This window comes from Porites lutea, chromosome 11 (assembly GCF_958299795.1).
Source record: "Porites lutea chromosome 11, jaPorLute2.1, whole genome shotgun sequence".
Classification (NCBI taxonomy): Eukaryota; Metazoa; Cnidaria; class Anthozoa; order Scleractinia; family Poritidae; genus Porites; species Porites lutea.
In genome coordinates, this window is record NC_133211.1 from 14,661,964 (window position 1) to 14,675,556 (window position 13,593).

General features: G+C 42.1%; 1 protein-coding gene across 1 annotated transcript in view; it reads left to right on the forward strand.

The window, feature by feature from the left end:
- Positions 1-13,385, forward strand: part of LOC140952032 (serine/threonine-protein kinase 36-like) — a 29,364-nt gene extending 15,979 nt beyond the window's left edge. Inside the window, exons 19-33 of the mRNA XM_073401431.1 lie at positions 1,145-1,322; positions 1,791-1,871; positions 3,833-3,945; positions 4,460-4,580; positions 4,913-5,016; positions 5,474-5,540; positions 7,049-7,116; positions 7,634-7,719; positions 8,468-8,541; positions 8,615-8,756; positions 9,253-9,373; positions 9,666-9,726; positions 10,754-10,883; positions 11,577-11,649; positions 12,754-13,385. Coding sequence (XP_073257532.1) covers positions 1,145-1,322; positions 1,791-1,871; positions 3,833-3,945; positions 4,460-4,580; positions 4,913-5,016; positions 5,474-5,540; positions 7,049-7,116; positions 7,634-7,719; positions 8,468-8,541; positions 8,615-8,756; positions 9,253-9,373; positions 9,666-9,726; positions 10,754-10,883; positions 11,577-11,649; positions 12,754-13,039 — 1,705 coding nt within the window. The 3' untranslated portion in view covers positions 13,040-13,385. The remainder of the gene's footprint in view (positions 1-1,144; positions 1,323-1,790; positions 1,872-3,832; positions 3,946-4,459; positions 4,581-4,912; positions 5,017-5,473; positions 5,541-7,048; positions 7,117-7,633; positions 7,720-8,467; positions 8,542-8,614; positions 8,757-9,252; positions 9,374-9,665; positions 9,727-10,753; positions 10,884-11,576; positions 11,650-12,753) is intronic.
- The last annotated feature ends 208 nt before the right edge of the window (positions 13,386-13,593 follow it).

Genomic DNA, 13,593 nt, shown 5'->3' on the forward strand with positions numbered 1-13,593 from the left:
CTGATGTTTGTTTGTTTGTTTTTTCTCAGCTAATCTTTTGAGGCCTTCTTAGAGCAAGGCACCGAAGTGTTTATAGTGCCTAACACTTATAAGGGCATGTTCTAAGCTCTGAAACACCGAACACCATGGAACACTCCCGAAAGATCCCCGGGACAACCCGAAAACCGGGGATACTTACCATTTACATGGCAAAACCGTATATTCCGTTTGGAAAATCAAGTGGCTCGCGCATTCCGTTTGAGAATCTTCAGGAGACATGGGCTGTAATATGAGGGGATGTAGCGTGAGAAAACAGCCGACATTTGGCGACGCTAGCACTGGTTTTCCCGCCAAATGACATCTGAGAAACTAGCACAGAAATTCCATACTGATGTCGCTTCACTACCCTGATCTGGGTAGTGCTTCTGATTGGTCGTGCCGCGTGGGAAATTTGATTCAGCCAATCGGAAGCACTGCCCAGATCTGGGTAGTGACGCGTCATCGGTATGGAATTTCTGCGCTCGTTTCTCAGACGTCATTTGACTAGGAAACCAGGCTAGAGGGGATGCAATTTTTCTACTCTTTTTAATGTTCATCTGCTTTGGATATGCTTTGTAGCGTGTGGTTCGCACACGACGTCAGATTTTATAGTTTTATGTGTATGCACAACTCATTTCTACCCGGGTGGTTTGTGTAAATGGTAAGCACGCCTGGCGATAGGCAAAATGAAAAAAAAAAAAACACAAATACCCCCTCGGTAGAAACCCCCTCTGTAGAAACTCAAACCCTAATTTGTAAAATATGAAATGTCAGGGCTGTCATTAAGAGGCGGGGGCCGGAGATTTCCCGCGGATACTATGAACGTGGCCCCCGGCTACTTTCAAAGGAAAATAGAAGAAAATAGAACCAAAAGAAACCCTTAGCTGCTTGATTCCCCGCCTTCTTTTTGCGTTTACCGGGCGACTTAAAATCCTAGTGAAAACCCTAAATGTTCTGTATATTATATTCATTTGACAGCCTCGTTTCATTTGACACATTTCTAAGTGTTGCGGTGTTCCGGGGTTTAGTACATGCATCTAACAAGTGGCCTAAAGCAGCACGTATATGTATGTTAAAAGATGTGACCTTTTTATTCATCGTTTAAGAAACTATTTTCTCCTTACAGGATCATTGACTGCTCTGATCGTGTTGTCTCCATATTTGCTGGCTCAGATGTGTTCGAGATCCAAGCTCTTTCTTCCACTTTGCTGGCTAAACTTCTTACCTCAGACCCCAGATTGCAAACCGATCAAGACGACCAAATTTTAGATGGTATCTCTGCAGCACTAGCCAGGCTACCGCAGGTAATCAATGTTGAAAATTATTTCACCATCGGAGTCAAATCTTCTCCCATGTGGTAACTGTTTGTTTTGCTACTGTGAAATGATTTCAGAAGTCATTTTCACCGGGGAAAACTCCAAAGTATTGTTTGACTTGTTTTAGTCTACAGGACGTTTTTTTAAGAGAGCGAAGAGCATCAGACACGCGCGAAGGGGAAGGATCTTCGTGCTTCGTTCGCCCGAAAAACGCGAAAAAATAGCGCCGGTTCTGCAGGTTAGACTTGTTTTATCCAATTAAAATTGGTTTGAAGGCAAAAGAAAATTAACCTAGAGACTGAAAAATTTAAGCTGTTATCTCTCTGGGCGTAAGCTAGAGACAACGTTAAACAGGTTCTTTTGCCCTACACAATCGCTTTCTAAAAATTAAAAATTCCTCTAAATGGCCTGTTCGTAGCGAGGAAAGAGCTGCATATAACTCTACTTCTTTTTCAGAGACCATTGCGGGCATTTGTTGGGGTTCGTGAAGGCCTCCTTGATGGCATTGTAACGTTACTAGAACATTGTGTTAGTCAGGTTAGTGACTTGTATTGGTGCTTTATGGGTCGTATTCCAGGATATATATGTTGTAGTTAATGTATTATCTCAGGTAATTTTTCTTTTTCCTTCTACCATGTCGAAGTGATGTTAACGTGGAGCCTAAGCAACCTTGACGGCAACAGCAGCAAAAACGTCACTAATGAAATGAATATGTGTTCTTTTAATTCGTCGTGATCATTCCAACTCGCTCAATTTTAAGGGAGAGTTGAAAAAACTGACCCCCACTCCGCGGACTACCCACTGACCCGACTCCGCGGACTACTCTACGGACTACTCCGCGGACTACTCTACGGACTAGTCCGCGGACTACCATGCGGACTACCCTAACTAATCAACCAAATTTACTTTCACGGAGAAAAGAGTTAGAAGAAGCGTACCTGCCTACAAGATCACACTTGATAAACAGCCGCCATCTTGATTTTCGCCATTTTACTCGACCCAGCTCTCCTTTAGCCTCGCCCCAGTCTTCATCGGCCACAAGTCAGAGCACGCCGTTCAGCCAATCGATGACCACTATTGGCGCTGGTAACAGTTTTTGTTATATTCAGCTTAAAAATGTTTTTAAGAACTTACTTATAGCCGTGCTTGGAAGTCACCATATTTTTGGATTCACCTGGCCCACAAGGCCCTTGGAGACGTATTCTCCTACGTAGGGCACGCAGTCGTTATTTGGATCGTCACGCGAGGTTTGGAGAGAAGCGTTGCGTGACGATCCAAGAACGGAAGCTGCAATGGACGTAGCAATGAAGAAGAAGGGCTGGGTCGAGTAAAATGGCGAAAATCAAGATGGCGGCTGTTTATCAAGTGTGATCTTGTAGGCAGGTACGCTTCTTCTAACTCTTTTCTCCGTGAAAGTAAATTTGGTTGATTAGTTAGGGTAGTCCGCATGGTAGTCCGCGGAGTAGTCCGTAGAGTAGTCCGCGGAGTAGTCCGTAGAGTAGTCCGCGGAGTGGGGTCAGTGGGTAGTCCGCGGAGTGGGGGTCAGTTTTTTCAACTCTCCCCAATTTTAACGTGAAATGTGGGTGAATTTTCTCAGGGTTGAATTCTTGATGCCGCCACCCAGCTTCGGAAACAAAAAGAAAAATTCTTCTTGATGTGTTTTTGTCCTCCATGAAACGTGGTTATTAGAGACGTTTACGTCGCTTTCGTGCAGTGACGGCAAAAAAAATATACCTAAAAGTTCTACACTCGTAGTTTGCTTTTGCCCCCAGTTTCTTAGATAACAACCGGTCTTTTAGTCCACGTTGTCTCTCAACCAAGCTGTTTAGCATTGACTCCTAAACAATAAACCTGGGTAAAGCTCTCTTGTACGACCGGTTCCCTCATAACAGGGCCTAGAAAGAAGAAAGCTTTTCAATGACATTTTTGTAACAGTTACCAAGGGCTTACAGTTTCAGTTCTAGTAAGTGGAAAAGTGAGAAACTACTGATTAATTCTTTTTTGTAAAATCCAACTAGTGGTCTATTGTCAATGCTGCGTTCTGATTGGTTGAGCTGCTATTGGGCTATATGTTATAGCCCACTAGTGGCGAAAAGCGCCGACTTTGAAAACCAAAACAATGGCGGCTGAATCGCGTTTTGCTAGCTAAAGTTGTTTTGTCTCGATATTTTTGACCAACTAGTTGGATTTTACTAAAATAATTATTCCTCTCGCCCTAAGGCCTCTGAGTCAATAGCCCATTCGGCCTTCGGCCTCATGGGCTATTGACTCAGAGCCCATTCGGGCTCGAGGAATAATTGTTAAAAAACCTCGATTCGCGAGGAATTCGTCACGTCTCTTAACTATAAGGGAATCCCGAATACTTTTCGTCTCTTACAGTTTACTTGTATGTAAAGGAGAAACCACTGGAATAGTACGTCTTTTAATGGTACAGTTGGTCACGAGGGTTTACAGACAAATTTCATTCATTCATGAACATCAACAATTTGCTTTTGCAGGATGCTGGCTCTAGACTGGCCTCTCAAGTGGTCGAAACCTTTATCTGGAATAATTTGTGGTCTGCAGTTGGTGTTGTTTTAAGCATAGCACCAGCTGAAGCAGTAGTTCTAAGGTAGATAGTGATGTGAGATTTGTGTATTCCTCATTCTTTAGCCATGGCTTTCAAGGCCTGAAAAGCATGTATAGAAGGTTACTTCCTGGTGGGAAAATATGGGATGGAGATTATTGAACCGTGTATAATTTAAGTATGATAAAAATGACACTGAAACGCGGATTATTTAGTCAACCAACTAAAACCAGAGGCAAATATGAGTAGCCGGTCGCAAGGCGCGGGAAAGTCCAATGGACCGATCCGAATTGGAAGGAAACACGTGTAGCCGGTCGCAAGCGCGGGAAAGTCCAATGAACAAATACGTGTAGTCAGTCGCAAGCGCGGGAAATTGCCAGCTAGCGACCCGAGAGGGCTGAGCAAGTCAGGGTTTGCCTAATTTCTCCTTTGTTAGGATTTGTCAGGATTTGCCTGATCGTTTTATTAAGTTCGAAGTAATAAGAATTGTAGCCATTCAGTGACTAAAAAATTCTTCTAATTCAGTTTTGAACCACTGATTGTCGTTCTTGTTTGTTAGTGATTTAGAGTTGTTAGTAGAAGAGGAAAATGGCGTCAGTGTGGGAGCCGTACAGTGGAGGCTTATGTCATATCGGGGCTTGGAAAAGGTCCTAGACGTCGCTCAGTTATTATTTACCAAGGTGAGTACACACATTTTAATGTAAAAGTGGAACGGACAGGCCAGGAATGGAAAGAATAATCGCTTGAGCCACCTATCACACGATTTATTATTCACTATCACGGAAATTTTTGTTTATATTTGTTTGTTTGTTTGTTGTTGTTGAAAATGACTGTAAGCAGTGATGACTGTGTTCCACTTAAACAACTTCTGCGGTTCTTGATTTCTTGACAAGCTTAAAGCCCCGGACACATATCATGTCGAGATCAAATAAGTAAGGAACTTGAAAATGTCTTTTTTCTCATCTACCTAATCCAAGTACACGTAGCTGATTCAATCTGTTTAATCACACAGACCCCATTACAGAGTATAGTAAAGCTGGTTGAGCCTCCCACTCATGCGGTATCCTTTCTGTGTAAAATGCTTACATCACCGTTCGTGGAACAGCTTTCCAAGCAGTAAGTTCTAGTAATATTAATCCTTTATCGAGAAAACGCTTTGTAATCTTTCTTGTCAGTTGTCACTCTGATAGGTTACAAAACCGAACTTCACAACATGTACAAAACAAACAAATCTGTATTTTGGCAAGCCACTATGTTTGTAAACTGCTTGTCGAGAAAATGAAGAAGTGAGAGTTATTGCGTTTTTCTCCTCCTCCACCACACCGTTGCAATGAACCAGGCAGAAACTCAAGCCGGAGCCAAGCGCGGGAAAAGGTCTTTTTGCTACCAAGCTACGATATCTTGATTTGTTCCTATACAAACCATTCATTTAAATAAAGGCACCAGTCAATTTTGAGAATTGTTGAGAAACCGCTATTGAATATCCTCACATCCGGCATTGTTGTATTTGACGCGGAATCAAGCAGTTGCTTATAAGCACTGCTAATAGTATTGATTAATGTTTGTCTTCCAGTCTGGTAGTTTCCAAGCATGAAGATAAAGCGGGGGATAGAGAAATCCTTAAAGAGATCACTAGCAAGGTGAAGATTTTTACTTTTCTAACTCTTTCAGTGCGGGCAACTTCGTAACTTGTAACAAGCAATACTTTCCCGTATACAGAGCGGTTTACTGGGCTTACCTTCCGAAATCTGTGACATGTCGTGGGGACAAATTTGCCTCAAAGTTGCTGCACGAACTAAGCAAACATAAAGATATGTTGCCCTTCAAATTCCTAACATTAGGGAACTTAAGATGGAGACGTTTTCGGGGCGACGGCGACCGGACTGGCAGAGAAAGCCTGGAACTAAGGCAGCCGTCGCTCCCCGTCAAAAATAGGACATCAAGATCGCAGTGAACTCGGAAGGACGGCGCCTTTAATTAGAAGAATACCGAAGAGGAAAATATGGCTTCACATAAAGAATTAAGAGAATAAATATTTGCTATGCAGACAACATGTATCGGATGAAGAGTTTCTCGTTTTGTGGAAAAAATTATGAGTCCAAAAATCCCTATTTTCCTCGGGACAGTTACGATCCGTTCACGCTAAAAAACATGCGGGATGCAGCTGAGTTCAAGGCAGAATTCCGTGTTGAAAAAAAAAAGATCTCCACAGGCTTGCCGAAGCCTTGCAAATTACCGGAACATTAAAATGCTACCAAGGAACCGTATTCTTAGTTTGGTATTGAAATAATTCCCGGGAAATACTTGCATGCAACAACAACAACAACGGCAACAACTTTATTTCAGTATTCCCACGCCGAGTTAGTACATGGTATTACCTACTATTCTATATAATTTTCAATGCGTTTCATTTATACGATATTCTAACGAAAAGAGCGAACTAAAAACACACAATTGAAATATCGGAGTTCATATTTTTTGTCTGGATACTTTTATTTGGCTCGTGGGAAAATTTTGTCCCATGTCAAGCTCACTTACGGTTGGCTGTTTGCCAAGTTGGATCTTGACCCTGTGACATGAAAACATAGAAACATTCAAAGATGTAAGTTTAGATAACAGAGCTTGGAAATCGAACTTGAAATGTGCCTCAAAGAAAACAAGGACAATTTAAGAACGATAATCTGCAAAATGTTGGTTGCTAAACGCAACAAACCTGATTGAAATGAAAGTTAAATACTCACGTTTTCGCCACAACGCCAAACAGACCAGTTTCACGTCGCCGACGGGATCACGACGGCAAGGTGGTGAGCAGGAGCATGCGCAATATCCAACAAATGATGATGTCACGTCCGGTTGAAGTTGCCGTCGCCCCGAAAACGTCTCTATCTTAAGTTCCCTATTTACTCTATGAGAACGGCAAACCACTCGAATGAAGTTTCCATCTAGAAGGCTTTGGCTTAAAAAATACCCTTTTTTGGAAAGATGGTCGGTTATAGGAGATGGTTGCAAATGGAGGTGGTACTGTAGTTTTTAGTTACAGTGTATCAAGCTAAACTCCTTAATACTGAGAAACCGGCTCGGATTGTTTGACTGCTCCCCTTCCCTCCTTTACCAACCACGCCAATTATATATTTGTGTATTCGTACAGGTCATCAGAATTTTCTACTTCCCATTTGCAACTGACGTGGAAGAACATCTTCTCCATGACACCCAGAGGTATAAATAATGGATAATGTTTTGTTTGCTTCTTATTATTGGCATCTAAATATAAGTCCTGATGAACTACGGCAACGTACTAGGCCTCAGCTTAACAGATTTTCTTTCAGGGTTAGTTTTTTTGGCGTTAAAGGAAATTCTGAGGTGTGACTTTTATACGGTAGAATACGTACTACTAAATTGTAATACAGAGCATGTAATTGTAATTTAATAACTAAGAGATTACAATTTACTGCTTTTTAAATAACAGTCTTTCGGATAATGGAGCTTGGCGCGAAATGGAGACCTTGGCGAAGGAGAGGGAGAAGAAGAAAGGAGAGAATGCCGTTCTTTCGCCCTCTCTCCCTACTCTAGTTCCTCTCTGTTTTTCTACTGCTTACTTCTCTTAGCACCATCTCCACTGAATCTGAACACCTGGAACAGGCTAAAATTAGCACAGGGATATGATCAAATCAAGACAATAAGGGGCCAATTGTCACTTTGTATTCCTTGGATTGACTGGATTTTTCTTCCTCAGTGTATTGTACCAGTTCAGATTGGTTCCAATATTGTTAGAGTTTGCTGCAAGGTTTCTACCCATGGAGGATTTGGAACTTGCAATGGGTATGTTTTTACTTTATTACAGTGCGTGTGTTCCGTAACCTTGATATGAAAGGGATATTTTTCGATTCTCAAGGCTGCTATAAGTATATAGAACCTTGCTAGATCTGTTTCTCTGAGTCTCGAACTCTTGCGAAACCTTTTACAACGAAAGCCAAAGCTCGTTTACCGTTTAAAATTTAGCTGTTTAAAGCTCAAGAAAAATCCAAGTTCTAATCGTAACTGTGTGAGACAGTACAAGGTAGAAGAAAGTTCGAATTTTGGGCGGCTATTGTCAACAGAAAAATTGCTCGTGACAGAGCAGAAAATGTTTTTCATAACCTTCATCGAAGGTACTAAAACAGGGAACGGAAAAATTGACAGTAGGAACAAGAAAACCTAACTTTAATCCAGGCCCTTTAGCTACCACCATTCTCTGTTCCTATTTTTCATTTCCCTTTCCCCGTTCCCATTTTTTAAAATGAACTTACTATCCCCCCGCCCGCCCGCCCCCCCCCCCCCCCCCGTTCCCCGTTCCAAAAAAAAGGAAATAATAAATCTTATAGTGCACGGAGCGAAAGCTAACAAAGTGTTTTCTACAGCTCCATTTATATGATAAAGAGGGGAAAAGAAAGGGTTTTTTACAGTGGTCTACAGAGCAGTTAGCTTGATAGAATTAAATGTTGTAAGTGGTACGTAAGTGGTATGGTTGATGCTTGATCCCAGTTTTTGTAACATTCGTTTCTACATATGTCCTTTTTCTTAATTTCAGGTCTCGTTTCTCGTTTGGTGCTAAGCGATGAAATGTTTGTCACTCAACTCGCGAAACATGTCATTAACAACAAGGTGAAACTATGTCTTTGCTTTGTTTCTTTTCCTTCTTCGGCACATTTATTGAGGACGTAGTTTCTCTTTTTAGGCCGAGCCCTTTCTAACTTCACTTGTGTCAGCGGATAACCCTGTTTCTCTACTAAATGATGTCATTGCGATACTTAATCATGTGGCACGTATTTCCTCCGAGTATGTCTCCATGGTTACACAGGTCCTGCGAACCGAACAAGGTGAGTTAACACTAAAGCGCGATCGCTGTTTATGGTGATAGTTCTACCTCCCCCCCCCCCCCAACCCCCATCGCCACATTTCTGTTTCCGATGTTAGAGAGGGATCCAGGGATCACCTCTCTCCCAGCGATGCATGACAAAGAGACAGGGCGAGAACTGGACTGAAAACCTCCCAAGTTTGTAATGCTGGCGTATTTTTGGGTGAGCGAACGCGCTGTATTTCCTGCGTGTGGTCGCCTTGTAATTCACTTTTGAAAGCAGCGAAAGATCGGGACAAAAATAGTTCGATCAACCTGCCTCCTTCCCTGCCTTCCGTAATCGTGCACTACAACCCGAGCGAATTCTAATGCGGGCGCTCATGGCAACAAACACCTGAACTGTAAGCAAAAACCTCCCGAAAGTGGCACCCAGTCGTGGATTTCTGGGAAGTTAATTACTAGAGGTTTAACTTCATTTAGAAGAGTAAGTAAGAAAAATTGATCTTTCTTATCTTTAGATTCATACGAGCCTTTACATCACCTGTTGACGCATCAAAACTCAGCTGTAGTTGCAAACGCGTGCGGAATGCTGGGTAACATACTCAAACATTCTTCCGTCTTCTATTCAACGCTTCAAAGGTAAATAAAAGCGATAAATAATATACGAATTAACCAACGACGACATTCATGATACTTTAACTCTCTCCAGTCCCCCAAGCGCTAGATCTGTCACCTCATAACTCACAAAGGGAAAAGTTGTTAAAAATTATAATTTGACGTTTGTTATATTGAAATATCAAGGCAATTCTGCTCTAGTGATCATTCTCTTGTTTTCATGTTCTTTTTGCTTATTTTGTGTTGATCATACAAAAAGAAATTTGACGCTGATCTTTGTTGGGACTCCAATGGTTACTGTAGTGTTTGTTTTCAGAACAAGTCTACTATCGAGTTTGTTAAGCTGTCTTAAGAGTGACGATTCTAATGTTAGAAAGGTGAGTTTCAAACAGTTTGCCTCTGTTGGGTTTTATTTGGAGGGGGCTAAAGAGAGTATTAATTATAGTGAGTTTCCAGACATACAAGTGATGAAAGTCAAACGTGACCTTGCGTTACTAAACAAACAGCACCTTGAGAAGGTACTGCTAGAATTATGACAGTCAAGGATTTTTTTGTCCAGAGCATGTAAATTTGGACGATCACCTTGTAGGGGATAATAAACAGTCCACTGAGTTGCTCGAATAGCTGAGGCAAGGGCTAACACAGTTTTGCTCTTGATGCCCTGGTATTCACACGCGTGTTCGAGTGCTGTGAAACAACACCCCTTATATGTGCCCTTGTTTTTCACACGCGTGTCCGAGTGCTGTGAAACAACTCCCCTGATATGTGCCCCTGTGTTTCACACGCCTGTTCGAGTGCTGTGAAGCAAATCCAGGGAGTGGTCGGAGTTGTAGTGAGCGCGCGCGCTCACTCTTCCCCAGTCGTCTCTGCCAGCGCCCGGGGAGTGACATCAAACCACGCGCGCCCGCGCACTATTCAGTGGAGGCTCAAAGGAGACAAGTGGGTACTAGTCAGGTTGGAGCGGTAAGTCCACCGTCCTTGTGACTGAGCGACTGACTCTGCCTCTTATCACTTCTCCTCATTCTTGCCCCTTCACTGCATAGGTTAACACGAGCCTCGTCCCCGGGCTCTTCCTTTGGAAAATGGGAGAGGCGGAAAAACTCCTGGGGATGAGATTAAGTTGACGCCTAATAGAGTGTTGGTCACTTCTTTTGGTTTTCACACTGGTTATTGTCATATTAAGAGGTCTGTTAAGGATGAAATTAGTCTTTTGCCGTATTGACTTCGAACTACTGACAGCAAACAAACACAACACTGCATAGGTACATTAGGTGTACATGATGTTAGAGATTTCAACACACAAAATGGTTGTCATTTCAGTCATTGTTATTATTCTAAGGGGACAGTTAAGAGTGACACTAGCGCCATCAATGTACCTTACTGTTCCTATCTGTCTATTTTCAGACCGCCAGTTTCGCTATTGGTAATGCAGCGTACCACAGCGACTCCCTGTACCCAGCACTGAGCCCTGCTGTGCCGCTATTAGTTGATCTGCTGACAGACTCCGTGGCTAGAACAAGAGCTAACGCTGCTGGTGAGTCTAGTTATCATATGACCTTCCATAACGACCAACTCAATATGTTATATACATGTAGTCGTATCTTATGATCGACCAAGGCACAGCACATGAAAGTGATGAAAGTGTACATGATCTGCGCAGTAGAATGAACAACCTAAGCTAGAGAACATCGTGGAAGGATTCATTCTCCGTTGAAGGCCGATGTTCAATCGTTCACTACGTTGGCTTTGTGTTCGAATATCTCTTACTTCCCGAAAATGCATGCCACTTTACCATGCTAATAATACAATCGTTTTAAACAGAGTAGAGGCACTCTGAATTTAGGCACGTTTTCTCACTCATTTTCGTAATATCAACTCCGTTTATTCTGTGTTTCACTAGATGTGACAACACTGATCTATTAACGTGAGCCCTGTTGTCAGTTTAGACGAAGGACTTTATATTTATTTTTTCAAGGCCATCACGAAAATACTCGCCTTGGTGCCTCTAGTAGCTTAGTGGTTAGAGCATCTGAACTAGAACTCCGAGGGTCGTTAGTTCGATTCTCACCTGGAGCTCGACATTTTTTCTGAGCTTTCTGGTATTAAAATTCTCCTTTCTCCCCAAAAAAGTGTGAGATTCGATTCTGCCTTCATTTCTGGAAATATTCGCAAAAATGCGGCTGGGTTTTTAAATTCGAAATGGTAATTTTTTATATCCGTCTTGCAGGTGCTTTGGGTAATATGGTGAGACATTCACCTTTGTTGTATCAACAGATTATCAAGGCGCAAGCACCTCATGGGTGAGGAATTTATTTATTTATTTATTAGTTCTTGTCAGCATTTATCTTCCTCTCTCTTTCCCCCAAGAAGAGGAGCGTTGATTGTCAACTCTAAGGAAGACCCTATTTTATTTTAAGGTGCGTCCAGTCGTTTTCGAACGACCACGCGACGACAACTTGAGTAATTTTCTTCCTTTAACAACGTGTTCCATATCTTAAATATTTCCTCGTAAATTATCATTTTCCCTTATGCCAAGAATAGTTGTTTTAGCAGAGTCTTATTTGTTCATGATCAATAGCACCCGCGATACTCTCGTCAATTCACGCCATTTCTCTCTTTCTTCCTTTGTTTCTTTCAAGCTTGTAAATTTGTCGTGCATGAGAAGCTATGACGTCAGCTTTCTGAAAAATCTCCGCTTTTGCCTGTTCGCACTACAAACGAGAGCATTTTAATAACCCATCCTCTGTGTATGATCCTTGTACTGTGGGTGCAAAGCAAAATGCTTAAAAAAAGTCTGCGTTTTCAACGGAGGACGCATTGGTGTGAGTGGTTAGCAACATAACGGGAACGTTCATTGACGACGGGAAAGCGCGCGGAAAGGACTGAGTGCTACTTCCAGTGCCCATATTGCCGCTCTGCTATTGGTCAACCGGGTTTTTTATTTGCGCGCACCGTTGTCAAACCGTTGTCAATACCATTGCGTTTTCATTTCTTTATTATATCCGTTTTGAAATCACTGGTGATCCCTTCAATCTGATTGGCTCTCAGAAGTGTGATTTATTCACGAATCGCATCATTTTTTGTTCTAAACTGCACCATTTTAGCTCTATCGTCATATCTTTTTCGAATACAAAGTGAGATGTAAAAGCCTTTTTGTTTCCACTTTTCAAAAAACGGGCTACTCGATCAATAAAATTTTGGTACTGACTGAATTCTGCGATTTCAAAATGGCTGTAATAAAGTGGTAATTGAACTTCGCGTCGTGCAATTTTGGTCTGAAATCAAACTTGTGATTTCAATCGAACTTGCACTGCGCGTCCGATTTTAAATCACTCAGCTCAATTACCATTATAAATTTGCCTTTTTTCTCTGATTACACGCGTTGTAACGTTTATCTTTCTTAGTGTTCTTGATATGGCGTGCAACGATGGGCACGCTGAACCTCAGGACGCAGCTTTGAAGACGCTTAGACTCTTCTGCAGAAACCCGCGCTGTAGGCAGGTTCTTGTTTCTCTCGGCATCCAACAACGACTAGTTAGGTTTTTAGAAAGATCCCGGATGTCTAGTGCCTGTAGTCAGCAGTCCAGTGTCTCGTCAGTTCCTAGTACTGCGCGGACAAATGATAGTGTTGTGTCTGAACACTGTGTGCGTATCTTGAACAAGCTTAAAACACGCGGGAATGAGACGTGACGGAAAGCTTGGCGGAAAAAGCAAGAAAAACGCATCGGACAAAATATAATAACTGACCCAGAAGAAAACTTGACAGAGTAGAGATGGATACCCTTTACAACAACTGACACAGATCAAAGGCAGAACAGTGTACTAGATGTTAGCCAGGAATAACACAAGCCTCGTTTACTGACGATTTTTTACAAGTTGGATGTAGAGAATTCTTAATCAAGTTTGAGAGATCAAAAAAGAGAAAATAGCTGTGTTTATATGCAGAAATATCGTGACGCCTGTACATAATGTGGCTTAATATCACAGGAGCTATTTATTTTTTACAATTTAACAATAAAACGAGCAGAAGACGTAACGGCACAGTGTTATCTGAATATCTTTGTAAAGTTCATTCCACCTTCTCGGGCTCCCCTCTCCATTTCCCCGTGCCGGCTTCTCCTCCTAGCGCCATGATGAGAGATTAGGGCTAGCAGGAGTGGGGTCCTGTTGGCTCTGTCGATCTTCAATGTTCCAGGAATGGGATGTGTGTGTTTTATGAGATTATCAGTGGGATCTTTAAAAGT